This window comes from Cantharellus anzutake (assembly GCF_015039405.1).
Source record: "Cantharellus anzutake strain C23 chromosome Unknown EI90scaffold_141, whole genome shotgun sequence".
NCBI classification, from domain to species: Eukaryota; Fungi; Basidiomycota; class Agaricomycetes; order Cantharellales; family Hydnaceae; genus Cantharellus; species Cantharellus anzutake.
The window spans coordinates 1-27,851 of NW_024067091.1; the positions used below are offsets into that span (position 1 = coordinate 1).

Consider the following 27,851-nt stretch of genomic DNA (forward strand, 5'->3'; position numbering starts at 1 on the left):
GGAACGAAGACGTCCGAACGGGAACAAAGGGTAGAGGGAGCGGAGCGGTACCGAAGGTCATAGGGCAAGACCTGTGATACGTCCGAAAGGAGGTAGAGAGGGCGAGGCCCAGAGGGGCAGGAGGATGAGGGGAAGTGGGGATGATGACTAACTGGCTAGAATAGAAAGAAGCAGTAGTCCAAATAGGGATGAAGGGAAAATGCGAGAAATACATTACAGGCGGCGAGAGCGCCGAAGGCGGTCCGCAAAGCTCGGGGTTGCGGAGCTTACGGAGGTTACGGAGGCGGGGTTGGAAGTCCGAGGAATATTGGCAATGGTGTTTACGTAGTATGAGGTCACCAATGCAATGGACTAAGGCCGAGGTGGAGTCAAAGTCCGAGGTGGGGACTATGACGGAGGCTTGGAGTAAGGTACGAGCGGTGTCCGAGTGCGAAGTACGGAACAGCGGTGGAAGGTCGTAACTTGGCGGAAGGGTGGCGGAGGAGTAACGGAGGGAGGAGAGAGGGGACAGGTAAGGGAGAAGGAGTGGCGGAAAGGAGAGTAGTCAGGTCCGAAGGTGAGTATCGGAGCAGACGGGGGAAGCGTAGGAGGATAACGGAGGGTGGAGGTGTTGTGAAGGGGAGCGGAGTAGTAGGAGGGTGGTGAGAGGTAAGGAGGAGGTGTGTTGCCAGGACCGAAGGTGAGTATCGGAACGGCAGCGGTAGGTTATGACTCCGGAGGTGAAGAGGGTGGAGGTCCGGAAGTCGGGTCGGGGTCGGGTATGCACGGATATGACAGGCGAGATTAAAACACACCTCAGGGTAATCGAAAGAAAGTACCCTGAAGGTTGGCCCAATCCTAGTCCAGAAGGACTAGAACTTCCAGACGTACCACATCTGGAAGGTCTCTCCATGAACAACCCTGAGTTCGAAATACTCAGGGAGTGGTGGAGAGAGAAATTCAAAACTATAATGGCGCCAGTGCCATTAGAAATGCCTCCCTTGAGGGAGGTGAACCATCGAATCCCGTTAAAGGATCTGAACAAGAAATTTCGGGAAAACACCCTGAGATGTCCTGCAGCACTGCAGGAAGCACTAGCAACCAAAATAGATTGCTATGTAAAAGCAGGATGGTGGTATCCCACGAACAGCGAGCGAGCATGCCTGCTACTGTGCATCCGCAAAGCAGATGGATCTTTGCACACGGTAATCAACGCGAGGAATCGTAATTCAAACATGATTCTCAACGTCACACCAATGCCAGACATGCGACTGATCCAAGAATCAGTCACCAGAGCAACATACTGATCCAAGATCGATATGTTGGATGCATACAAACAAATACACATGGATCCAGATGACATTCTCTATGCCCCACGGGATGTACAACTCAAACACGATGCAGCAAGGAGACTGCAACGCCCCCTGTACAGTCCAGCACATGTTGACCTGGGAACTATGAGGAGAAGTAGGCAGATGCCTACACGTTGTCAGGGCGTGGGAAAACGTTACCGTGACTCGCTGTCGGCGACCGTTAAGGTCCGCTACTTCAGCGTAACAGCCCGTCAAGGGCGGGGATGACAATCACAGCGGAACGGGGTTTCGGCTTCAACGACTCGTCCATGAGCGTTGCGCCTCATACTTGACGCAGCCCTGATATTTCAGGAGACAGGAGGTGCGACTGGGTCAGACAGAGGGTGCAGGGGGTAACCCTAGTTGATTTTCGAACTGAAGTACGAGGTAGTGTACAAGCGGTATTTAAGTATAATGGAATGAATGGAATTAAGTCGCCAGATCTCACGGAGATTGCGGGCAGGGTTAAGAAGAAACGAAAACAAACAAAAGAGTGTGGGAGAAGGACAGCCGTGTACAGCCGTCAAGGAAACAAGCGTGATAAAGAAAGACTCGTAGGCCCGTGACGGGCCGTGGAAACAGGTAGTGGTGACGGGGAAGGGTGATGGGCTTGTTCAGGCGGCGTTGGGCGGGCAGCGGAGTTGACAGGGTCGAGGTGGGGGAGGGAGAAGGTGTGGGGAGTGATCACCTGACCGTGGGAACTGCCGGGTCGTGACACACGTCTGGTTTGATGATATCTTCACCAGCACAAGCTCGGTGGAGAACCACAATAAAGCATTATTGTGGTTGCTTACTCGCCTCAAGGGGGCAAAGTTCAATATAAGCTGGAAAAAATTCCAGCCATTTGCTCCAATCCTAGACGTTCTAGGAAGCCATGTGGACAAACAGGGCATCCATGCTCAAGCAGATAAAATGGAAAAAATCCACAACTGGTGAGAGCCAGTAGACCACACAGGAGTCCTAAGATTCCTGGGAATGGTAGAATATCTATCGATATTCATGCCAAATGTCAGTGGCTACACAGGGCCACTGCAAACAATCTGCTCAACCAAGCAGACATTCAGGTGGACACCACTCCACCAGAAATGCTTTGACAAGATCAAACATCTTGCATGCAGGGCTCCGATTCTGAAACCCGTCCAGTGGAATCCACCAGAAAGCCTCTCGGAAGAAGAGAGGAGCAAACTCCATGTCTGGGTCATAACAGACACATGCCCAGCAGGCATGGGCACACTAATTGGACAAGGCGAAAAGTGGCAGACCTGCCACCTGGCTGCATTCATGTCCAAGAAGTTCACCAACACACAATGTAGGTACTTCGCGTACAAGCTCAAGGCACTGGGCATCCTTGAGGCACTCATGAGATGGCAAGATGATCTCATGGAGGCCGTGAATTCACAGTAATCATGGATTGCAAAGCTTTGGAATATTTCAAAGCGAAAACCACAACTCAGGTAGACACCTGAGATGGCAAGCCTTCTTTGCAAGCTTTAATTGCGAAATAAAATACATGGAAGGCCACAAGAACAAAGTGGCAGATGCACTTTCATGGTACTACGACTCGTCAACTGATGAGGATCTGCATTTCGATGACTGCATGTCGGCAGACATCCATCTGGATAAAAATGCAGAAGATATTATCCCCGACAGAGTCAAGGAATATGAAGAACTGCTGCTAAACAGTACTCTGAGTAAAAACTCAGAGAAAAAGAGACTCACGAGAAATACCCTAGAGGAAGCTCTAGGGGGAGCACCCAAAACCTGGAAGAAATCATAATTCCAGAAGAGAACCTCCGAAAACAATTCGAAGGAAAAGACCTCATTGAGGCAATAAAATCTGGATACATGCAAAGCCAGATCCACTGGGAAATCCTAGAGAACCCGAGGAATTTCAAAAACTTCTCCATAAAAGATGGGCTGATAACCTGACTTGGAGAAGGAGGGACAACCCAAATAGTAGTCCCGAAAGGAAACTACGAAAGGAAGTCCATTTGAGGAATAATCCTCGAAAACATCCACGAATCACTTGGACACTTAGGATCCAAGAAAACAGTGGAAACCCTCTGTTGATACTTCTGGTGGAAGTCGATGAGTGTCAGGGCACACACCCTGACTAGCCCGGACCCGGACCCGCATCCGGACCCGCTACGCTTCCTGCATGCATTCCCGTGCCGCATGCTCCATGCGCCGCATGGTCCGGCCCCGGACCCTGCCTTCATGTGACTTCCGGGTATCCCCGGAAGTTTTCCTGATATGGTGGCCACTGTGGGAAGATGAGAAGTTAGCTTCCTTCTCATCTCCTTACCCACAGTAGGCAAGTGTACCTTACCTACTGTTTATCTATTCATCTCCTTACCCACAGTAGATTGTTCCCTGGATAGGGCTGGCCAGACCTGAGGCTGTGGGCCATAGGGGAGGGTCATGGGGACCCGGGAGTCATCCCCTGACAATGAGGAAGGACACCCACAAGTTCTGCAGGTTGTGCGGAACTTGTCAGACAACAAAGAAAAGCACCAGGAGAAATCCCGGACTGCTTCACCCACTCCCGACCCTGGAAACACCGTGGTCATCAATAGCCATGGACTTCACAGGTCCATTCCCAACAAGCTTGGGATATGATTACCTCTGGGTAATCATCTGCAGGTTGACGTCCAATGTCCACCTGATTCCAATAGAAAGAACAACGAACACATTAGAACTAGCGTTCATATTCCTTTGTGAAGTTGTAAGACTTCATGGTCTACCACACTCGATCATATCAGATCAAGACTCGAAATTCACATCAAAATTTTGGTGCAAACTCCACCAAATACTCGGTGTGCAGTTGAAATTCACAACTGCATTCCATCCGCAGGGCAACGGCCAACAGAAAGAATGATACAAAAAGTAGTACAGATACTACATGTGATGGTCAGACCAGATCAACGCGACTGGGCAGCGAAGCTGTCGATGGCAGAATTCGCAATCAATGCAAGCTCGAACACATCGACAGGATTTGCCCCATTTGAATTAATCTATGGCCACATGCCAAAGATGTGCCTAACAGCACCACCCTCGGACTACCCAGGAGTGAATGACTTCACCCAAAAGGCGAAGGAAAACCTCATGGCAGCACATGATGCGATAATACACAATCATACTGCTCAAACAATCCAGGCAAATAAGAAAAGACGCCCGGACCTGCCTTTGAGAAAAGGCGAGCTTGCATACTTATCCACAGATGAGTTGAACCTACCCAAAGGAAGGGCAGGCAAACTAAAGCCCCTGTATATAGGGCCTTATGAAATCCTGGAAACATTTCCAGAGACGTTGCAAGTGGGGAGGACGGCTGCACCAAATCTCCCGATAGTGGACTTGTTCCACTCGTCTTGACGGTAGCTTTCCAACGATACCTAATGTGCTGGATCAGTGAAGAACTGGGGAGTTATGGTGAAAATACTGTGAAAGCGGCCCAGTAACATGTCTGGGTGGGCCGTAACCTGGTCTGAAAAGTCATCAAAAAAATACAATGATGATAGGGGAGGTTCAATAGGCTTTGGGGGAGGTGGGGGATCGTGTGTCGGGTCCTAGGTATCGTCTGTAGGCCATGATATAGCGGTGTCTGGGTACTACCGGCTTTTCCCTCCTTCAGCATCAACTCATGTGTGCTGCGGTATTTACATGAGCTATCTTCTACAGGCAGCTGGGACGCATCCCTCACCAGTCACCTTCCTGAAAATCCCCCTGAGCCTCTGTCTCTGGCTCTGTTCCTTCCATCTCTGGCTCCTCAGTCAGCTGCCTTTTCAGCCCTTCCATCAATGCATGAAGGTCCTCAGGGTGGAGACGTCGCGCCTGGTGGACTTTGGGGTGCAGGCAGTCTCATAGGATACCATCTCTGGTCAGTCCTCAAGTGGTTGAGGTCCATCGGTTGTGGGCCTGTCCCTGTCGTGGGGCAGGCTGCTGGGGTGGGGGGTGGAGGCACTGGTGCAAGTTGTGGAGGCCCAGGCATGGGCCGTGCGTGAGGTGGGGTCATGATCAATGGGGGTCAAGTTGGTGGGAGTGTGGGTTTGGGTGGGAACGTGCGCAGTTGAGTGGCCTGGAGGTGTCGCCACTGGTTGTCCAGGAGTGTGGCTTCGCGCTTCCACTCGGCCCAAGTAGTGGGCATGGGATGGAGCCGGTATATGCTCTCCTGGAGGCAGGAGTTGATTGCCTGCTCGAAACGGTCGACCAGTCCTATGTCGCCCAGCCTTGAGGTGGGTCCCAGTATCTCGAACTCTTGGATAACTTTGTCCACAGAGTCACTTCCCTGGCAGATGGCTGCCAGCTTCTGTCTGGCTGTGGCCTCCCAGTTCGGGTCCTGGAACATGGCATCGAGTTCTGTGTTGAACTCGTCCATGGTGAGGGAGGGGGAGCTGGCCGTCAGCAGCGTGATCGTCCGTTGCATGGCCCATGCCCCTGCGGGTCCTCCATTCATGTAAGACAATACAAAAAGGATCTGGGAGAGGGTGGTGGGGAACTCAGCTGCATGAACATGAAAATAAATCCCGCACTCAGCCTTAAAACGGTTGAGGTCCTCGCTGGCTCCTGAGAAGGGAGTGGGGGGGGGCGACCTTGGGTGGTTTGGGTGGTTTGGGTCTGGGTGCGGGTGCAGGTGCAGGGGTAGGCGCGGGGGTGGGTGCTGGTGCAGGTGCGGGTGGGGGGTGGTTGTGGGCCTGGCTCTCCACAATGGCTTGGAGCTCTTGGAAGTGAGCCAGCAGCTCTTCATACTGCTCTTCTGACACCATGGCTGGGGAGGCAGGGGAGATGGGGGAGGTGGGGGAGATGAGGTTGAAACCTTCTTCTGCTGTCAGGGACATGTCTGGGGTAGAGGGGGTCCAGATGTAGCACCCAGCAGAGGGGCCCTCACAGGGTGTAAACCGGGTGTGCGTACTGGCAGGTCCGGCAGTCCCTTTTCACTTGGCCACTTAGACTGAAGTGGAAAAGGTGAGAAGAAGGTTACTTCTTCGGTTCCCACTTCAGGTACATTTATGTACATGCGGCTTGAGTCACATGACAGGTGCCACATCATCCTCGGAGACAGCCACGGCCATCTGGGTGTCCCCACAGGGGATCCCGAGAGCGTCTGCTGTAGGTGTGTGTGCTGGGCACAGCGGGAAGCGTCCAGGGTGTCTGGGCCGGACAGGTCAATAGTACATTGATACAAAGGAAAGTGGTCCATGTAGATAGACGGAATAAACAGGAAGAGAATGATGGGAAGAATGAAGTAAAGAAAAGAGAAGAAAGAGAGAAAAGAAAGAAGGAAAGAGGGAGGAGGGAGGAAGGAGAGGGATGGGCAGCAGGGCAGCAGGTGAGGTGTGGCCAGGTGGGTCCAGGTGGACCCGGGTCAGGCAGGTGTGCCCTGACATACTGGCAGCAATATGATGGAAGTATCTCAAATGACTCTGGGCGCTATTTACATTAATTGTCTACATCATGTAGGTTGTCAAAGAACATCCATGGATCAAGTTGGAATATGGGGGGTGCTTGGCTTGTTCAAGACTTAATTAAGACTATGTATGATAGAGAGTTGCAAGACATGTCTTTGGCAAAATGTCAGGGCACATCTTCTGGTGGCAGTGTTGGATTCCCTTGCTTCTCTTCCTTTTTTTGCTTCTTGATCTCTGCTTTGATCTGGTCTGCAGCTGTCAGTAATGATGCTGCATGATCATCTATCTTTGATCCTGTTAGAATGGTGGATTCAGAACAGTTCTGGAAGGGAATGGGAGACTTAAGCATGAGGACCTTGGCCTCAGTGACTCAGAAGGGAGCGCTGTGCCACTACTGTTTGTCTAAGGGGGTCCTTAATTTTTGGGGCTGGCAAGGTAAGTCTTGAGGTGGGAATTCAAGGGGGTTTCTGGTTGCAATTTTAGACTAGGGTACAGGCAATTATGTACATAGTCTATATATATGGAGAAATGGAGGACAAAAGAACAAAGGGAGTGTCAGGGATCGACAATGACCCTGGACCCTATGACAGCTGTGCATATGCACATGGGAAGTATGCTGGCAATTCCCATCTACTCTGCTTACCTAAGCCCCAGTGGCCTGGATCATCTCTGGCATTGTTCTGGAACATTCTATGATCATGCAATTCTATCAGCAATCCATTTGGTTTCCTTATTGCTGGACTCTACATGTATATAGCTGACTCTAAGATGGGGACATTCCTTTCCCCTGGCTTTAATCACAACTAGGTTATTGGAGCAACCTGCATGAGCATGTGCATCCCCTGACAGGGAGGTCCAAATTGGATCAAAGGTAGTTTGGAATAGGAACAACACTGAGGGTCAAGGGTTTGACTTTATGGTGTGTCTGAAAGGAGGTAGGGAGGGTGAGGGCCCAGAGGGGCAGGATGATGGGAGGAAATGGGGTGGCGTCAGGGTACATACCCTGACTTAGCCCGGACCCACTCCACTTCCCGTGCACTTCCTGCGCCGCATGCTCCGCGCGCCGCATGATCCGACCCCGGATCCCACCTCATGTGACTTCCGGGTATCCCCGGAAGTTTTTTCCATATTGGGGCCACTGTGGGAAAGTGAGAAGTTAACCTTCTTCTCACTTTCTTACCCACAGTAGAGTCATTGCCCTGGACAGGGCTGTTCATAGGTTAGGCTGTGGGCCATAGAGAGGGGTCATGGGGACCCGGGGTCCGTCCCCTGACAGGTGGATGACTAACTGGCTAAATGAGAAGAAGCAGTTGTCCAAATAAGGGTGAGGGAGAAGTGTAAGTCATAGAGTAAAATGGTGAAGGGGCTGAGGTAGGTCCATGAAGCTTGGAGGTAGCAGAGCTTATGGAGGCAGAGTTGAAAGTCCAACGAATATTGGCAATGGCATTCATGTGAAATGATGTCACCAATGCAATGGACCTGAGGTGAGGTCAAAGTCCAAGGTTGGGGACCAAGATGGGATCTTGGAGTGGAGGTATGATTGGTGTCTGAGGTCAGGGTATGGGATGGAATGGGGGGTCATGCCTTGGTGGAGATTGGTGGGGGAGGAGTCAGGGGGAACAGAGGTGAGGTCAGATCTGAAGGTGGGGATCAGAATGGATGGGGATAGAGATGAAACTCCAGAGGTGGTGGAAAGGGTCAATGTCAGAGTACAGCCCGGTTAAGTCTGGACTGCTTACACACAACTGATGACACACTTGCCCCAGACCGGCATTACTGTCAGGGCACACCCGCCTGACCCGGCCCCACCCGGCCCCACTTCACCCGGTACCCCGCCACCCAGTCTTCCCCTACCTCCTCCCCCCTTCTTCTTTCTTTCTTCCTCCATTCCACTCTCTCTTTACTTATCTCACCTTCTCTTTATTTTCTCTTTATTCTACACGGACGACCTTTCCTTGTATCAATGTACCATTGACCCACCTGCAGCGCGCTCACGACATGCCCAGCCCAGGCGCCTCGGGCGACCCCCGCTATGTCCAGCTCGCGCGCCCACAGCGGACGCCCTCGGGATCCCCCACGGGGACACCCGGGTGACTATGGCTGTATGCGAGGATGACGTGGCACCCGTCATGTGACCTAAGCCGCATGTATATAAACATACCTGAAGTGGGAACCGAAGAAGTAGCCTTCTTCTCACCCTTTTCCACTTCAGGTAAGTAACATAGTATCCCCTTTTAATAATAATAACACCCTTTTCCACTTCAGTCTAAGTGGCCAGGGACTGCCTCCTGAGCCGGGCCCGCCAGTACGCATGCCCGCTCCACACCCCGCGAGGCTTCTAGTGTCGGGCGTCTCACCCGGGCCTCCTCTACCCCGGACGCGTCCCTGACAGCAGAAGAAGGCTTCAACCTCGTCTCCCCTATCCCTCCTCCCTCCCCTGCCATGGTAACCGAAGAGCAGTACGACGACCTGCTGGCCCGGTTCCAAGAACTACAGGCCATCATCGAAAGCCAGGTCTTGAACCAGCCGGCACCCGCCCCCATGCCCGCACCTACACCCGCCCCTGCGCCCCCATCCGCGCCCAGACCCAAGGGGCCTAAGGTTGCCCCCCCCACTGCCTTCTCAGGAGCCAGCGAGGACCTTGACCGTTTCAAGGCCGAATGTGGCATCTATTTCCACATCCGCGCGGCCGAGTTCCCCACCCCCCTCTCTCAGATCCTCTTCGTGTTGTCCTACATGAAGGGGGGGACCGCAGGAGCGTGGGCGACCCAGCGTACCATCGCGCTGTTGACGGCAAACTCTCCCACCCTCACCATGGACGAGTTCAACACGGAACTCGACGCCATGTTCCAGGACCCCAACCGGGAAGCCACTGCCTGGCAGAAGTTGGCAAGCATCCGACAGGGGAGTGACTCCGTGGACAAAGTCATCCAGGAGTTCGAAATACTGGGACCCGCCTCGCGGCTGGGCGATGTTGGGCTTGTCGACCGTTTCGAGCAAGCAATCAACACCCGGCTCTGCGAAAGTATATATCGCCTCCGCCCCATGCCTACCACCTGGGCCGAGTGGAAACGTGAAGCCACCCTCCTGGACAACCAGTGGCGACACTTCCAGGCGACACAACCCCGCGCCCCCCGCCCAGGCCTCCGTTTACCCTGACGCGACTCCCACCGACTACAAACCCCCCTCACGCACGTCCCACACCCGCAGCCCCACGACCTGGGCCCGCAGCCCCACCCCCAACTCCTGCAGCCTGCCCCCCTGCAGGGACGGGCCCGCAACCCATGGACCTCGACCGCTTGAAGACTGACCACAGGAGGAACGGGCTGTGTTACAACTGTAACGCCCCAGGGCATATCGCACGAGACTGCCCGCAACCTAAGGTCCACCGAGTCCGACGCCTCCACCCGGAAGACCTTCGAGCGCTGATGGAGGGGTTGAAGAGGCAGCTGACTGAGGAACCAGAGGGAGAGGGGGAAGAGCCAGAGGCAGGACCTCAGGAGGATTTTCAGGAAGGCGGCCGGTGAGGGATGCGTCCCGGGCACCTGTAGAGCATAACTCGTGTAAATACTGCAAAGCGCGTAAGCCAGCAATGCCAAAGCTTCACCAAGTTATCGCAAAGAAAAGGAGAAAAAGCGCATCTCCAGCACAAGAGAGTGAAAGAACCCCAGGGGTAACACCTGAGGTAGCGGTGTCCCCACCCGCCATCTACGTCCTCTCTAAACAATCCCCCAGGTCGCTCAGCCTCACCGTGAAGCTGACCGCCCTGACCTCCCTCGCTTCTGTATCCGTGCCAGCGCTCCTGGACTCAGGAGCCACCGGGAACTTCGTAAGCCCCGAGTTCATCCGGAAGCACAACCTTGAGACCACCCGGCTCCCTCAGCCCATCCCGGTCCGCAACGTCGACGGGACCCCCAACGAGAATGGAGCCATAACTGAGGAACTGGAGGCCCTCCTGACATTCGGACGACACACAGAGCGAGCCCGGTTCGCGGTTGCAAACCTCGGGCAACAGTCCCTCATCATAGGACATTCGTGGCTGTTGCACCACAACCCGGAAGTGGATTGGGCACGACAGAAAGTCACTATGTCCCGTTGCCCATCCTCCTGCAAGCTGCTACAGGCACGAAGCGACCCGGACCTTGCCCTAGAACCCGGGGACGGGATCTATGCCGTGATCATCCCCCCGGGGTGGGGGCACGACCTGAGAGCGACTACGACACCCTCCCAGCGGATGGCCCAAGAAGCCCATGACCCGGGGGCAGAACCCGTGCCGTTTGAAGTGTTGGTGCCAGAGCACTACCAGGGCTTCCGAGACGTGTTCTCGAAAGAAGCCTTCGACCAGCTACCCCCCCGGGAGCCCTGGGACCACGCTATAGACTTAGTCCCGGATGCCAAACTACCCAGGGGGAAGACTTTTCCCCTCTCACAGCCGGAGCAGAAAGAGTTGGACGAGTTCCTCCGCGAGAACTTGCAGAACGGGCACATACGACCCTCCAAGTCCCCGATGGGGGCTCCAGTCTTCTTCGTCAAGAAGAAGGACGGGTCGCTATGCCTGGTCCAGGACTACCGGAAATTGAACGAGATCACGGTAAAGAACTCGTACCCGCTCCCACTCATCTCAGACGTTCTGGCCCGCCTCCGCAACGCCAAGTACTTCTCAGCTCTGGACTTACGATGGGGGTTTAACAACGTCCGGATTAAGGATGGCGACGAGTGGAAAGCAGCATTCACAACCAATCGAGGGCTGTTCGAGCCCATGGTGATGTTCTTCGGCCTATGTAACTCACCCACGACCTTCCAGACCATGATGAACGACATCCTTCGGGATTTCATCGATCGGGAGGTCATCATTTGTTACATGGACGACATTCTCATCTTCACAGCCACCCTAGAGGAGCACCGGAGGGTAGTCCGAGAAGTCCTAGAGACGTTACGGAAGAGAAAGCTCTTCCTGAAGCCGGAGAAGTGTAAATTTGAATGGATGCAGATCGACTACCTGGGCCTGGTCATCTCAGAGGGCAGCGTCGCGATGGACCCTGTGAAGATCCGTGGAGTCCTTGACTGGCCGACCCCAACCAAGGTGAAGGAAGTGCAGTCCTTCCTGGGGTTCGTGAACTTTTACCGTCGCTTCATCAAAGACTTCTCCGAGAAAGCACGGCCCCTCCACGCGCTAACCCGGAAGACCCAAACCTGGAACTGGGGCCCGGACGAGGACTATGCCTTCCGCGCCCTCAAAGAAGCCGTCACCACCGCCCCCGTCCTCTCCTTCCCTACAGACACTGGCCGCTTCAGGCTTGAGTGTGACGCCTCCAACTTCGCAACCGGTGCAGTCCTCTCCCAACTCCAGGCGGACGGAGAGTTCCACCCGGTAGCATTCATGTCCAAGAGCTTCACGGACGTGGAGCGTAACTACAAGATATACGACAAGGAGATGCTCGCAATCGTCCGAGCCCTGGAAGAGTGGCGACACTTCTTAGAAGGCGCCGGGGAGAAGGTCGAAATCTACACTGACCACCGTAACCTGAGTTACTTCCGGACGGCCCAGAGGTTAAACCGGCGCCAGGCCCGGTGGACCCTCTTCCTCTCCCGCTTCTACTTCACCCTCGTCCACCGCCCAGGGAAACTCATGGGGAAGCCGGACGCACTCTCCCATCGAGCCAACCACCCGAAAGGGAAGGATGACAACGAAGGGCTGACCCTCCTCCAACCAGCCTGGTTCGAAGCTCGCGCGACAGAGGCGGTCTCAGTAGAAGGAGAGGAAGCAGGCATCCTAGAGAGAATACGCGGGGCAAAAGACCACGATGAGAGGGTGGTAAAAGCTATACGAGAGCTGAGGGAAGGGACACTAAGATCGGACGAGTGGGAGGAGCAGGGAGACCTAGTCCTATACCGGGGGAGAGTGTACGTTCCAAAAGACCCCCAACTCCGTCACGATCTGGTATGGCTACACCACGACGCACGGGCGACGGGGCATCCAGGGCGATGGAAAACCTTGGAACTCGTCTCCCGTGACTACTGGTGGCCCCGGATGGCAGAGTACGTCGGGCGATATGTACGCGGGTGCGATACCTGCAACCGCGTTAAGTCGTTCCCCTCACGAAAAGTTGGGAAGCTCACCCCAAACAAAGTCCCCACCCATCGTTGGCAGGTGTCAGTGGACATGGTAGGGGAGCTCCCAGAGTCAAAAGGATACAATGCCATCCTCGTAGTGGTGGACCGCCTATCCAAACGCATCCACGTGGTCCCCACTGTGACGACCGTGGACTCGGAGGGTATCGCACGGCTCTTCCTAGAGCACGTCTGGAGGCACCACGGCCTCCCTGAGGAGATCCTCAGTGATAGAGGGAGCGCCTTCATCTCCCGCTTCTCAAAAGAGCTCGCGGACCTCCTAGGTGTCAAGCTCACCCCCTCTGCGCCCTACCACCCCCAGACGGACGGACAGACGGAGCGGGTCAATCAGGAGATCGAGGCCTACCTCCGGGTGTTCGTCAACCATCGCCAAGACGACTGGGCGGATTGGCTCCCCTTAGCGGAATTCTCTTACAATAACCGCATCCACTCCTCCACCCACCGAACCCCTTTCAAACTCGACACCAGCCAACACCCCAGGATGGGGACAGAACCCACACGCACGTCTGAGGTGGAAGCTGCTGATGCATTCTCGTCAAGGATGATGAAAATGCAGGAGGAGGCGAAAGCAGCGCTAGAACACGCAGCGGACGAAATGGCCCGCTACTACGACCGAGATCGCGAGATGGCCCCAAAGTATCAAGAGGGTGACCAAGTCTGGCTCAACGCGCAAAACTACATGACCGACCGCCCAACCAAAAAGTTGGACCACAAATGGCTTGGCCCCTTCAAGATCGTCAAAGTCGTCTCCCCGGCTGCCGTCAAACTTCAACTCACCGCACGACAGAAAGGAGTTCACCCGGTCGTATCCGTGACAAACGTCAGACCATACCACCTGGACGACATCAGGGAACGACCCACCGACCCACGCCTGGGCCCAGAGCTCGTAGATGGAGACGAAGAATATGAAGTCGAGAAAGTACTAGACTCTAAGTGGCTACGCCGGAAACTCTGGTATCTAGTGAAGTTTGCTGGCTGGCCAACCTCAGAGAACCAATGGCTCCAGCGGGACCACTTAGTCCACGCCCCCGACCGGATCGAGGAATTCCACAGGACACACCCCCAGGCCCCGGGAAGAGAGAGGGAGAACCACCTGGCCGCTTCGAGGCGAAGCGGCTTAAGGAGGGGGTGATGTCAGGGCACACCCGCCTGACCCGGCCCCACCCGGTACCCCACCACCCAGTCTTCCCCTACCTCCTCCCCCCCTTCTTCTTTCTTTCTTCCTCCATTCCACTCTCTCTTTACTTATCTCACCTTCTCTTTATTTTCTCTTTATTCTACACGGACGACCTTTCCTTGTATCAATGTACCATTGACCCACCTGCAGCGCGCTCACGACACGCCCAGCCCGGGCGCCTCGGGCGACCCCCGCTATGTCCAGCTCGCGCGCCCACAGCGGACGCCCTCGGGATCCCCCACGGGGACACCCAGGTGACTACGGCTGTATGCGAGGATGACGTTGTAGGCGGGCACAGCCGGTACCACGCAAACGAGCCGATTATCGCGATTCTACCACCCATGTCAAGCACCCCACCCCCGAAACACATCTACCATTGTTCCATATACCCCTTCCATGTTTCCTATATTTTTTCCGATTTTTTCAAGCCATTCCTGACCACGGACAACCATCAGTTTCCAAATTGGGCAACTGTCACCCGCATATTCCACCGCTTCCTCTGTATCTCCATCAATTCTCCACCGATCCGGACGAATTAGGTATCGTTGGAAAGCCCTTGTTAACACGAGTCGAACAATGTTACGAGCGACGCATTTGGTTCAGCGGTTGTTCCGATCGCCATGGTTCTTTATTCCTTAACAACGTCAATATTTCTTTGATATTGCTTTTTTCTTAAGTGTTCCTTGTGAATCTGTTGCCTTCCTAAACCCATCGGATCATTCGGATTTCCACAGATACTTTTTTTATATTTATAACTGCCTCTTCCCTGTATTTACAAAAAAAGGACTCCCCCAAACAGAGAGAGGTGCTCCCCAACGAACATGAAGTTTTAGCAGACGTTACCAGCGCCCAGAGCGGCGAATACGAAGCCAAAGAGGCTCAAGACATAGTGCAGGGACAGAGTTCCCATTAGTTTGATTATCAGTGAGATTTACGAGATTTATCATTTTGATCACATCGCACCCGGACCATTTCCCCCCCCCTCCTCTTCATCCGAACCTCCCCTGAGCACTACCAACTCCGTGGCCCCCTCTCTTTCTCGTTAGGGTGGTAGATCCCTTTCCCCCTTACAACGTGGCACCTGTCATGTGACCTAAGCCGCATGTATATAAACATACCTGAAGTGGGAACCGAAGAAGTAGCCTTCTTCTCACCCATTTCCACTTCAGGTAAGTAACATAGTATCCCCTTTTAATAATAATAACACCCTTTTCCACTTCAGTCTAAGTGGCCAGGGACTGCCTCCTGAGCCGGGCCCGCCAGTACGCACGCCCGCTCCACACCCCGCGAGGCTTCTAGTGTCGGGCATCTCACCCGGGCCTCCTCTACCCCGGACGCGTCCCTGACAATTACCCACACAGCCTGATCATCATCCCCAGACTGGCACAGACATTTGTTATATTTCCTTCTGTAGAGCAGCCCCACTTTGCCGGGCATACTGACTTTATCATTCCCTGGGTAGTGAGTGAGGAAGATAACTTTCTTCTCTCACTTCCCCTCACTGCTCAGGTATGTTGTACATAGTATATACAAATGATATGTCCTCACTACCCCTTGCTGCTCAGCTGGAATCCCTATCGCAATCTGCTTTGTGTCAGGGACACGTCCGGGGTCGAGAGGGCCCGGGGGTAATGCCCGGCACTGAGGCCGTCGCGGGGTGTGGAGCGGGTGTGCGTACTGGCGGGCCCGATCCGGGACAGTGGTCCCTGGCCACTCAGACTGAAGTGGAGAATGTGTTATTATTATTAAAGAGGAAAACTATACTACTTACCTGAAGTGGAGAATGTGAGAAGAAGGTTACTTCTTCGGTTCCCACTTCAGGTACATTTATGTACATGCGGCTTGAGTCACATGACAGGTGCCACGTCATCCTTGGAGGCAGCCACAGGCATCCGGGTGTCCCTGTGGGGGATCCCGAGAGCGTCCACTACATGCACACGTGCTGGGCACAGCGGGAAGCCGTCCGGGGTGTGTGGGCCGGACGGGTCAATAGTACATCGATACAAGGGAAGGTGGTCCGTGTAGATAGAAAGAAATAAACAGGAAGAAGAAGATGAGAAGAATGAAATAAAGAAAGGGGAAAGAAAAGGGAAAAGAAGGGGGAGGAGAGGGAGGAAGGAGGGGGGAGGGGGATAGACAGCGGGGAGCGGGTGTGGTGTGGCCGGGTGGGCCCGGGTGGGCCCGGGTCAGGTGGGTGTGCCCTGACACTTTGCCAGGTTCCCCCATTGAGACTGACCCTGTCCCCTTCGGCCTCAGCTCCAGTGAAGGCTTGGGGTCCCTCGACTTAGAGTCCAAGCAGCTCGGTACCCTGACAGTCAAGGAGTCAAATCAGGATTGGGTATATACAGATCTGACAGGGACCACATGAACACCCTGGGTGGACATGTTTGAGCCAGCCTCAGAAAAATTCCAGAGGGATTCGAAATAGTTATATGTGAAAAAGGAGAGGTCTTGGAATTTTGGGAAATAATTTAGTTCAAGTTTTCCCTCCACATGGATAATTATATTGTTGATTCCATGCCTGAGTATTCCTGTTCTTAGCCAATTCCACACCAAATTCCACAAAATTGGTATTGTTGGAAAGCTATAGATGAGGAGAATCGAATGGGATGAAGGGATGGGACTTATGCAGAGCATGGAGTGGTATGAAGAAGTTTATATTTTTCATCTTACTTGTTTGGAAACCTATTCTAGTCAATGGTAACCAAGGCTAATCACTGTAGCTGGTGGAGGTTTAGCTCAGTTAGAACAATATATTTCAGAGGTTTTTCATTGTTAGATCAGGCAGATTCGGATGACTCTGGAATGGAATTGGAGACTTAGCATGGAAGGACCTTGGCCTCAGCAACTCAGGTGGAGTGCTGTGCCATTGCTGGTTGTCCTGGGGTCCCTAATTTTGGATCTAGTGAAGGGGAAGTCTCTTAGGGGGGAATCAAGTCGATTTCAGACTGAGGGTCTAATCTAGTATGTACAAGTGCCTACATATAATGGGGAGATGAAAGCACAAGGAAACAAGGGTGGTCTGAAACAGACCAAAGGCGTCTGAACGGAGACAAAGGGAGTTAAGGAAAATGGAGTGGTACCGAGGGTCATGGGTTAGACTCTATGGTACATCCGAAAGGAGGTAAGGTGTCACGACCCGGCAATTCCCATGGTCAGGTGATCACTTCCCGCACCTTCTCCCTCCCCCACTCCAACCCCGTCAACTCCGCTGCCCACCCAACGCCGCCTGAACAAGCCCGCCACCCTTCCCCGTCACCACTACCTGTTTCCATGGCCCGCCATGGGCCTACAAGTCTTTCCTTATCACGCTTGTTTTTCTTGACGGCCGTACACGGCCGTCCTTCTCCCACACTCTTTGTTTGTTTTCGTTCCTTCTTAACCCCACCTGCAATCTCTGTGAGATCTGGCAACTTAATTCTATTCATCCCGTTATACTTAAATACCGGTTGTACACTACCTGTTCGAAAATCAACTAGGGTTACCCCCTGCACTCTCTGTCTGACCCAGTCGCACCTTCTGCCATCTGAAATATCGGGGCCGCATCAAGTATGAGGTGCAACGCTCACAAATGAGTCGTTGAAGCCGAAACCCCTTTCCGCCGCGATTGTCATCCCCACCCTTGACGGGCTGTTACGCCGACAGCGAGTCACGGTAACGTTTTCCCATGCCCTGACATAAGGGGGGCAAAGCCCAGAGGGGCAGGAGGATGAGGTGAAGTGGGGGTGATTGTTAGATATGGGCAGATTCGGGTGACTCTGGAATGGAATCGGAGACTTAGCATGGAAGGACCTCAGCCTCAGTGACTCAGGCAGAGTGCTGTGCCATTGCTGGTTGTCCTGGGGGGTCCCTAATTTCGGATCTAGCAGAGGGGAAGTCTCTTAGGGGGGAATCAAGTTGATTTTGGACTGAGGTTATAAGTTACTAGGTACATTGTATATAAGTCAATCAAAAGGAACAAGGGTAGTCTGAAAGGAGACAAAGGGAGCTGGAAGGGGGAACAACACTGAGGGTCAAGGGTTTGACTCAATGGTGTTTCTCAAAGGAGGAGTGAAGGGCCAAGGCCCAAGGAGGAAGGAAGGAGGATGGGAGTCAGGAATGGCTAGCTGACTGAATAGAAAGGAAGCAGCAGCCCAAATAGGAATGAGGGAGAATAGCGGAATTGAATGGGACAATGCAATAGTTGCAAGGTCTGAAGTAAGTCCGGAAGGTCCGAACTTGGAAGTCAAACTCCGGAATATTGGCAAAGGTAAATAAATGGAATCGGCTAACCAATACAATGGGTATAAGTGGAGGTGGGGTCAAAGTCCGAGGTCAGAGCTAAGACCAGAGTTCCGAGATGGAGATGCGAATGGGATTCCAGAGTGGTGTTGTGGGGACAAGTCCATGCAGGCCAAACCAACATTTATTGCACACTTCACCCCCTACTGCATCAGGGACCAGGATTGGTGAGTCATGGTAATAGTAGGAGTTGTAGAGACTGTGGAGGTGGTTCTGACGGGTCCAAGATCGTCGCATTTGGTGGAGTGGTTGAGGAGATATGACTTTTTCTTTATTTTCCTTACTATTTTCATTCATTCATGCATGTGACTTTCCTTTTATATTTGTATCGGACTCTTCCGTGACAACTGTACAGATAGTTAGTTAGAGTTACACAGAGTATCAGCACCACACTCTAGAGGACCAAATATACCCATACACCCTTTGCCTGACCAGTAGTGAGATTCTTATCCCCCCTCCTTCCTGTCTTGAGTCTAGTTGGATAGACCTGTTACAGTGGAGGTCCGGAGTCAGGAGCATAGTTGCATACTTGTCTGGAGGGTGTCAAGGTTGAGGTTGGACCCAGAATGGTCTGGAGTCAGACTGAAGGTGGTGTTGGAGCTGGAGGTGGGATAACCTCAAGTTGGCAAGGAGAAAGGTGACAGAAGGGAAGTGGGGCTCTGACTCTGGACCTCTGCTCCGGATCCTGTTTGCATCTCTGTCTCGGAACTCTGGTCTTAGCTCCAACCTTGGATTTTGACCCCACCTCTGCTTATACCCATTGTATTGGTTAGCTGATTCCATTTATTTACCTTTGCCAATATTCCGGAGTTTAACTTCTGAGTTCGGACTTTCCAGACTTACTTTGGACCTTGCAACTATTGCATTGTCCCATTCAATTCCGCTATTCTCCCTCATTCCTATTTGGGCTGCTGCTTCCTTTCTATTCAGTCAGCTAGCCATTCCCAACTCCCATCCTCCTTCCTTCCTCCTTGGGCCTTGGCCCTTCACTCCTCCTTTGGGAGACACCATTGAGTCAAACCCTTGACCCTCAGTGTTGTTCCCCCTTCCAGCTCCCTTTGTCCACTTCCAGCCTACCCTTGTTCCTTTTGATTCCGGACCCCTCCTTATAATGTGCCCAGAGGGGCAGGAGGATGAGGTGAAGTGGGGATGATGACTAACTGGCTAGAATGGGAAGAAGCAGCAGTCCAAATAAGGATGAGGGGAAAGTGTGAAAGGTACATTACAAGCGGCGAAAGTGCCGGGTATGGTCTGTGGAGCTCAGAGCTTATGGAGCTTACGGAGGCGGGGTTGAAAGTCTGAGGAATGTTGGCAATGGTGTTTATGTAGTATGAGGTCACCAATGCAATGGACTTAAGCCAAGGTGGAGTCAATGTCTGAGGTTGGAACTATGACGGAATCTCAGAGTGAAGGTACGGGCGGTGTCTGAGTACGAGGTATGGGACAGTGGTGGAAGGTTGTAACTTGGCAGAGGTTTGGTGGAAGAGGAATGGAAGGAGAGGAGCGAGGAGGAGAGTGAGAAGAGGAGTAAGAGGAGGGATGATGTCAGGTCCGAAGGTGAATATCGGAGCAGACAGAGGTAGGGTAGGAGAGGGACTTGAGGGGTGAGGAGGAGGAGTGAGGAGGAGTGTTGTTTGGTCCAACGGTGGGTATCGGAGCGGACAGGGATAGGGTAGGACTCTGGAGGTGATGAAGCAGAGGGTCCAGGAGTCGGATTGGGATCAGGTATGTATGGATATGACAGGACTAATATATTGGTCAAAACCAATACATTTGTGAGATGTCTAAACATGTGACCAAAAACTGAGCCCCAACGTTTGTGCCTTATTGTATTGGAATTGGCCAAACTCATTAGCCCCATCCTGTGACCTGACCCAAACTTGAGTCCAGGTCTAGATTCATATCCCTTGTGACCAAATCCTGCATCTCCAACTCTAATGCCAGGTTTTGTGCACCTTGGAACCAGTAATGATTCCATGGCCCATCCAGGGTCATGTTAAAAATGTCGCATATCATTTTACCTTGTAAACTTGTCCACTAATTTAGGTTAAATATCAATGGTAGAGCCTTAGCAAAAAGGGACCTAGGAAGTACTTACATGCTGAGAGTTGTGCAAGTTATGGTATGCTGGATAGCCAGCATCCAAATCCTCATTGAGATTGTCCAGAAGATTGGCCTGGAATGACAGATAGGAATGGTTGACATTATCAGGAATTGAAGATGGGTGTCCAAGCTCAGGCTCTAGGCGACTTCCTGTTGGGTCACAGTCATTTGCTGATGGAGAATAGCCAAATGTCAGGGATCAACAATGACCCTGGACTCTATGCCAGCTGTGCATATGTGCATGGGAAGTATGCTGGCAATTCCTGTCTACTCTGCTTACCTAAGCCCTGGTGGCCTGGATCATCTCCGGCATTGTTCTGGAACATTCTATGATCATGTGATTCTATCAGCAATCTGTTTGGTTTCCCTATTGCCTGTCAGAAGATGGACAGATTTCTGTCGGAGTTGGGGTTGGAGGTTTTGGCAGACTTCTGTTGGAGCACACACACACAGATGTGTGGGCAGAAATATGTGGCATGTCCGGAAGTGCTGTTCAAGGTTAGCAGAGTGGGATCGTGGCCTCAGCGACTCAAGGGGAGTGCTGTGCCCTGAGCTTGACATCTGGGGGAGATCCCTTATTTATGAGCTGACACTCTGTCAGGGGATGACTCACAGGTCCCAATGTCCCCCCCCATGGCCCACAACCCTAAAGCAGCCCTGTCCAGGGCACACTGCTGCTGTGGGTAAGAAGGTGAGAAGGAAGCTAACTTCTCACCTTCCCACAGTGGCCCAATATAATGAAAACTTCCGGAGATATCCAGAAGTCACATCAGCAAACTTGGTAGGGAGCTCTTGGAGCTGTCTTTTTGCTGTGCACCCTCTACACATTGGGTGGAGAAAATTAAATGTTTGAATGATTTTATTCTCCTAAGGATGCAGAAGTGCAAAGATAATATGTATATATATTTTTGGAAATGCATATTAAATGGCCAGCATCATTACTTGAACGCTCTATGAGCTCATAGAGCTTTTTGTTTTTAAATCATGGATGGTCTTCATATCTCCATGAAATCTGCTTAGTTATTTTGGCACCAGTGGTGCAAAGATAATATGGATATATATGTGTGTAAAATGGCCATTGTCATTGCACTGAAAGCTCTATGAGCTCATATACCTTTTATGTTTACTAAAATCAGCACCTTATTTTTTTTTTATTGCTATTTACAAAATTTGAGGAAAACTCTGAAATTCAAAAATTTGCACTTTATCTTTCATCTCATTTCTTGCTCAAAACTCAACCAATTCTGATGATCCCATGTGAACTGGAAAGCACCAAAGTGTGGCAATGTAACCATGCATGTTATGTAGGGTATAAATCAGTTTGAACAAAGTGTTCCAAATGAAGTAAATTGAAAATACCACCCAATAAAGCAAACAAAAAGCTGATGTATTCTTCAGATATCATCCAAGCCTTTGACACCAAATTTCCCATGGTCAAAAAGCCATGGTTATTTGGCTCACTGTCAGGGCCTGGCCCTTGTTCCGTGACGGGCCTAGGGGGATCCTCCTAGTCACTGGGGTATCTAGTCCCAGTCCAAGATCCTCAAACTCACTGAGGGGGCTAGCCCCAGCCTTCACAGGAAATGAGTTGAGAAGAAGGATAACCTTCTCAACCTCCTGTGAAGCTGCTACAAATGGGAGCCAGGAACTATACAGTTTTTGGCTCTTTGCTGACTTTCCATAAATGGCACCCCCCATGGGAAGATTCTGGGTGAGTAACTTGCCCAGAACTTTCCCATGGGTCTGCATGCGTGCAGGATTGTGGAATAGTGAGGGGCTGTGCCCTGACACTCACCAAAACATGGTGGGAGACTTTTCTAACACTGAAACATACATTGCTACATTGCCCCACTTTGGCACTTTCCAATGCACATTGAATTATCAAAAAAGTGAATTAATTTTTTTTCCAATTATTCCTAATTTCCTGAAATATCTTATCCCAAAATTTCTGATTTTCACCCTGATTTTTTGGACATTCTCCCTTTTTAGAAAGTCCCCCATTTTCTGAATTTTCCTTAATTTTCCCAGACTTTTTTTCAAGTTTTTAGAAACCCCCCAGTTCCCCCTCATTTTCCTCCCATTTTCCCCTTCATCCCCCCCCCTCAATTCCCCCCCTCATTCCCCCCAATTCCCTCCTCAATTCCCCCCATCCCCCCTTCAATTTTCCCCTCATTTCCCCCTCATTGCCCCCTCCAAATGTCACCCCATTCCCCCCCTCATCCCCCCCTCCAAATTTCCCCATTTCCCCCCATTCCCCCCATTCCCCCCCCCATTTCCCCACTCATTTTCCCACTCATTTTCCTGCATTTTCCCTACGTAATTTCAGATTAACTGCATTTATATCCCTAAATTTGGTCTATATATTGATTGGGCTACATACCCTTGGTGTGTGGTGCCTCATTGGTGCTGAAAGTTAAGCTGAGTTTGTTCAGTCCCTTGTATGGTAGGGACTTGGCTATGGCTAGTCACATGATGCCATAGTCAATGCTTTTAAATTTTAATTTTAATATCAGGTAAATTAAACACTCAGGGAGCTCATATAGATAATAGTCCCCTGTGTGCAAACATAGCTCTATGAGCTCTCAGGCCTCTGCATCCAGGTTTGCTGATGCATGAGGCCCAAGACCCAGGGCCTGGGGATCTGGCCGCATGGAGCGTCCAGCACAGGGCATGCACAGGGGGTGCAACGGCTGGGTGTGCATTGTAGGCAGGATAATTGCCCATGCACAGACTCGGCTCGGATACCTGCTTCCACAACTATAAAACCCCTTTCCATTCATGCGACAACTCGATACGAATTTGGTATCTAAAAATAGGGCTAATTCCTACGATCCCAACGATACCAAAAACATCCCAATCGGTGGAGATTTGACGGAGTTCCGTGTTGGAGAAGTTAGGCATGGCAGGTCACGAGTATGTGCAGGTGTGGGAATCTCAGCAGCAACCCAGAATTCCAGCCTCACTTGTTCCCATGGTGTCTAATAAATTGGTAAAAATGCTTATCGGCTGCATGAGAGTTATCTCCGGCTTCATTTCCAATTTCGGCTCTTAATTCTGTAAATCCGTTGAGAAATTGTTTATTTTCATATTTTGCCATCATTTCAGTTATTGATTGATATTCTTTTATTACCCTTTTTTATTATTTTGCCTAATAAGGTACCCAGGTGCCATATGGTACCAATATTCCCCATCTATTCTTCACCTGTTACTCATCATGGGACTATAATAATATGTACCTATAGGGGGCCCACCTGACCTACTCTCTTAGATATAGAGACACTCCTTGAGTGCACGCACCCATGCACTGGTGCAACGATCAGTACATAATACTATATATACTACTCTCAGGCCCTTCGGGCCTGAGAAGCTCCAGGGTACTGTGACCTGAAAATCTGGAAAACCCCTCCATGCCGCAAATCCTTCAGAGTTCACCGTCACACATCATCCCACCAACGTCTCCGGACCTGTCATCACCATCATCGATGTCGTCAACGACATTGCCAACACTTATTTTTCAAAATCACTGTTCCTTTATAAACTTCACTAATACACAACTTTCCTCGCTTCCTTTCCTTTTCATTTTGTCAGCATTGGCTTCGTCTTTGCCATCCTTGCCATTTTATGAACTAGGTACTATGTAAATACATGGCATAATAAAGTCCTTCAGACAAAGTCTAAATCAAGGCTCTCCAAAGCACTGGCGATTCGACCGATCAGGCGATGAGACTCCTCAACCTCCTCATTCTCAGTTTCCAGCCCCCCATCTGCCATCCCACCGTCGATATCATCAGAGGGTATGAGATTGGTGGTTGAGCTGGGCAGTGTCGTGGAGGGGGTTTCATTGGGTGGTACTAATCGAATGGTCAGAACCATTACAAATGCCCTAATGGATACACTTACTGTTTGGTGGGTTGCTATTCGTGTTTTCTGGGCTGCCACAAGTGTCAGGGCTCGTGTCAGGGCTCGGTCCTCAATCAGGGACAGCCCGACCTCGGTCCTAGGTGTGTGTGGTGTTCCGGGTGCTTGGGCGCTAGACCCCGTCCTCAGCTCCTCAAACTCACTGAAGGGACTAAGCGGGGATTGAGTTGTCATGTATTACAGAGGGTAACTACAACTTGCCTAAGCGGGGATTGAGTTGAGAAGAAGGGTAAGTTTCCCTATTCCCTGCTTGGCTACTATAAAAGGAAGTGTACTGTACAGTTCGTAACGTGATTCCGGGTAGAAGCCGAGCATGTTCCCGCGACTCGGAAAAGGTGTCACATGGGTTAAGGCGAGTTGCTCGCCTTAACCCACGTGACTTTTCCCGCGGGCTCACATGCGGGTTGAAGTTGTGAGAGGTATGTAGGGATGGGGAGGTCTGGGAAGGTGGTTCTGGGGTGTGGTTGGGTGCCCTGACAGCGGGGTCAGGGGCCGATCCCTGACAGCTCGCTGGTGGTCCGCTCATCATCCCTTCCCCATCACCAGTTAAGAAATGTGCGAGCTTATCCAGCTGGGAGAGTTTGGAACATAGGTGCGCATTGACATTGAGGCGGTATTGGGAAGTAGCGGAAATATATCTTGCCAGAGTGTCACGACCGACAAATCCTGGGGCTCCGTCAGCGGCGAATCAATGCCGATAGGCGAATCCGCCGACCCGAAACCCAATCTAACCAGCCCCCAATCCGATGTCTGGCCCCCTGCCCTATCAACCATGCACTGCATCCAGACCTCCACCCGCATCTGGACTTCTGCCCGCATCCGGACCTCCACCCACATCTGTACCTCTGCCCACCTCCACACCCTCTGGACCTCTGCCACTCCTGGTTGCCCTCCACACCCTGTGGTCAGGCCAACACTCCCCTCCGACCTTGCTGGCCATCATGCTGCCCTTGTTTGTGACAGCACTGACGGACCATCCTCTGTTGCGGACTTGTCAGCACTGTGCTGATTTCCATGTCCCTTCACGGACCTGTGTTGGCACCGCACCGACCCCGCTTATTTGCGGACTTGTATCGGCGCCGCGCGCTGACCTCCGCTTTTCTCTGGCCATCTTGTCACTCGGCAGCATACCATTCATTCCTTGCCGAGTGCCTATATTGTTCATCCATTCATTCGCTTAACTTGCCAATATTGGCACTTGATCCATGTGCTGATGCACTTCTTATTACCTGTCAATATTGGCACTTGATCCGCTTTTGTTTAGTTCATTGCCTCCCATTTCCCGGGCTCTTGTCCTTCATTCAGTTTGACAATCCCCGCTTATTTCCGCGCCGGACTGACCGGTCCTTCTGTGTTTCCCTCCTGCCTATTTATATCCTGTAAATACTTTCGGGGACCTTAGTCTGAAATCAACTAGAGTACCCCCCCTGTCTGGTCTGAGTCCCTCCTTCTGCAAAGGGGGCTTTCCCCCTCTGAGTCCGTGCTCACGGAGTCCGCGCTCCTCCTACAGGTCCGCTCCGCCTGCAAGTGTCCACTGCAAGTGTCAGTTTGTAAATACAGGATCTCCCCCAAATGTCAAGCTCAGGGCACAGCACTCCACCTGAGTCACTGAGGCCACGATCCCACTCTGCTAACCTTGAACAGCGCTTCCGGACGCACTGCACATTTCCGCCCGCATATCCGTGCATGCACGCTCCAACAGACCTCTGCCACAATCTCCGACCCCAACTCAGACAGAAACCCAATCCGTCTTCTATCTGCCTTCTGACAGTACTTCTGACTCCAACAATAATTCCAGTCTCTGACAGCATTCCAGATCTCTGATACAGAGTGGGATTGGTCAATCGAGTGTTCTCAATGGCACCTCACAGCCAAGCCTCCTCATTTTCCATCGAGGTCCATACCCGACGAGCTTCAAGTCTGACAGTGTCAATCTCTTCACAGGCTCGTTGAAGCTTATGCCAAGCTTGGGTGGCCTTGCGAAGAAGGGGCTTTGCCCATGGTTTCTCACGTACATCGTCATGGCCCCATAAAATCATGATATCTGATATGAACTCGAGGCTGGTTACATCCTCCCAACTGAGTCTTGGCTTTGGGGGATCCATGGTGGATGCAAGATTGTTGTATTTCTCTAGTGTTGAGTTAAGTGTCTTGCCCTGCTTCGCCACTAAAGATAGGATTTGCTGGCGAGCCTTGTAATCTGGAATAAAAATTGTACTCTGAATGGGGCAGGGAAAGAAGTCGGCTATCACACACCTGTCCTTGGAAGTCCCATCTTCTCAACTTCAAACTGACGCGATATTGCACGATGCTCAAGATCATCAAGGAGGTGATTATAATCCCTCTGCTGGTGCAGAGCGATTGCTTCAAGCTGCTCAGGAGAACCAGGCACCCAAGGTTGTGTACGAGACATGGCCAGTAGAGCTAACCCCAACGCTGCCAGAGTGGCGCTGTAGGGGTGGTGGTCACAGACACCCCAGAACAGGCGATATATCGGGTCTCACGAGTAACATCTGAAAAGTGTAATATCTCCCATGGGCTCCATGGATATCCATGGGCTTTCATGGGCTTTCATGGGCTTTCATGGGCTTCCATGGATTTTCATGGGGGGCCATGAACACCCATGAACACCCATGAACACCCATGGAAGCCCATGAAAGCCCATGTACAACATTATCTTCCAATTTCCATGAAATTCCATGGGTACCATGAATGCCCATGGATACCCATGAATACCCATGGGAGCATTATTAAAAGGGTCCATGAATGTCCATGAATGTTCATGGATGTTTATGGAGGTCCACAGAAGTCCATGACAGTGCATGAACAACAACATACTTGTCAGGACTCAGCCCTCATTCAGGGGCAGCCTGACCTCGGAGTTGGGTGTGTGCAGTGTTCTGGGCAGTGGGGCACTAGATCCTGCCTGTAGTTCCTCAAACTCACTGAGGGGGCTAAGTGGGGAGTGAGTTGAGAAGAAGGGTGAGTTTCCTTATCCCTGCTAAGCTACTATAAAAGGAAGTGGACTGTGCCAGTTTATAGTGTGACTGCAGGCAGAAGCCAGGTGCATTCCCACAGCTTGGAAAGGGTGTCACATGGGTCTGTATGTGGGCTCCTGGTTGTAAATACACTTGGAAAAATAGGGAAAAATGTGGGGGACTGGGGGGAGGGGTTTCAGGGTTGTATGTTCAGGTGAGGTGCCCTGACAATACTATAGCAAGTGAATGAAATTGCAGGACTCAGAGACCCATGGGGACCCAACCAAAAGCCTTTATACATATGTCTTCACAGGTGTCATATCCATCCTCCACCACCACCTTCTGTCACCTCCAGCCATCCCTGATTACCTCTGCTCCACTCATACCAACCTCAGAGCCCCCAATGGTCACCACCCCCCATTTCCATATATTACTTACACCTCCCTAAGTACAGAACCCCAAAGGCCTCCAGACAGCTCCAATGTCCACAAGCACACCCCTGACTCTGTTGGGCCATTTAGTTGCC

At 51.8% G+C, this 27,851-nt stretch overlaps 2 protein-coding genes across 2 annotated transcripts; both read right to left on the bottom strand.

Annotated features, from left to right (window-relative positions):
• Positions 1-19,695: 19,695 nt before the first annotated feature.
• Positions 19,696-20,755, bottom strand: EI90DRAFT_3135607 (uncharacterized protein; the record flags this gene model as incomplete). Its single annotated transcript, XM_039064734.1, has 4 exons — positions 19,696-20,072; positions 20,201-20,363; positions 20,425-20,600; positions 20,710-20,755. 4 exons carry the CDS (start codon positions 20,753-20,755, stop codon positions 19,696-19,698), a joined length of 762 nt encoding a protein of 253 aa, XP_038908759.1.
• Positions 20,756-26,212: 5,457 nt separating this feature from the next.
• On the bottom strand, positions 26,213-26,760 carry EI90DRAFT_2947410 (uncharacterized protein; the record flags this gene model as incomplete). The annotated part of the gene is made up of 2 exons (XM_039055349.1): positions 26,213-26,547; positions 26,604-26,760. The coding sequence occupies 2 exons, from the start codon at positions 26,758-26,760 to the stop codon at positions 26,213-26,215; spliced, it is 492 nt and encodes a 163-aa protein (XP_038908760.1).
• Between the last annotated feature and the right edge of the window lie 1,091 nt (positions 26,761-27,851).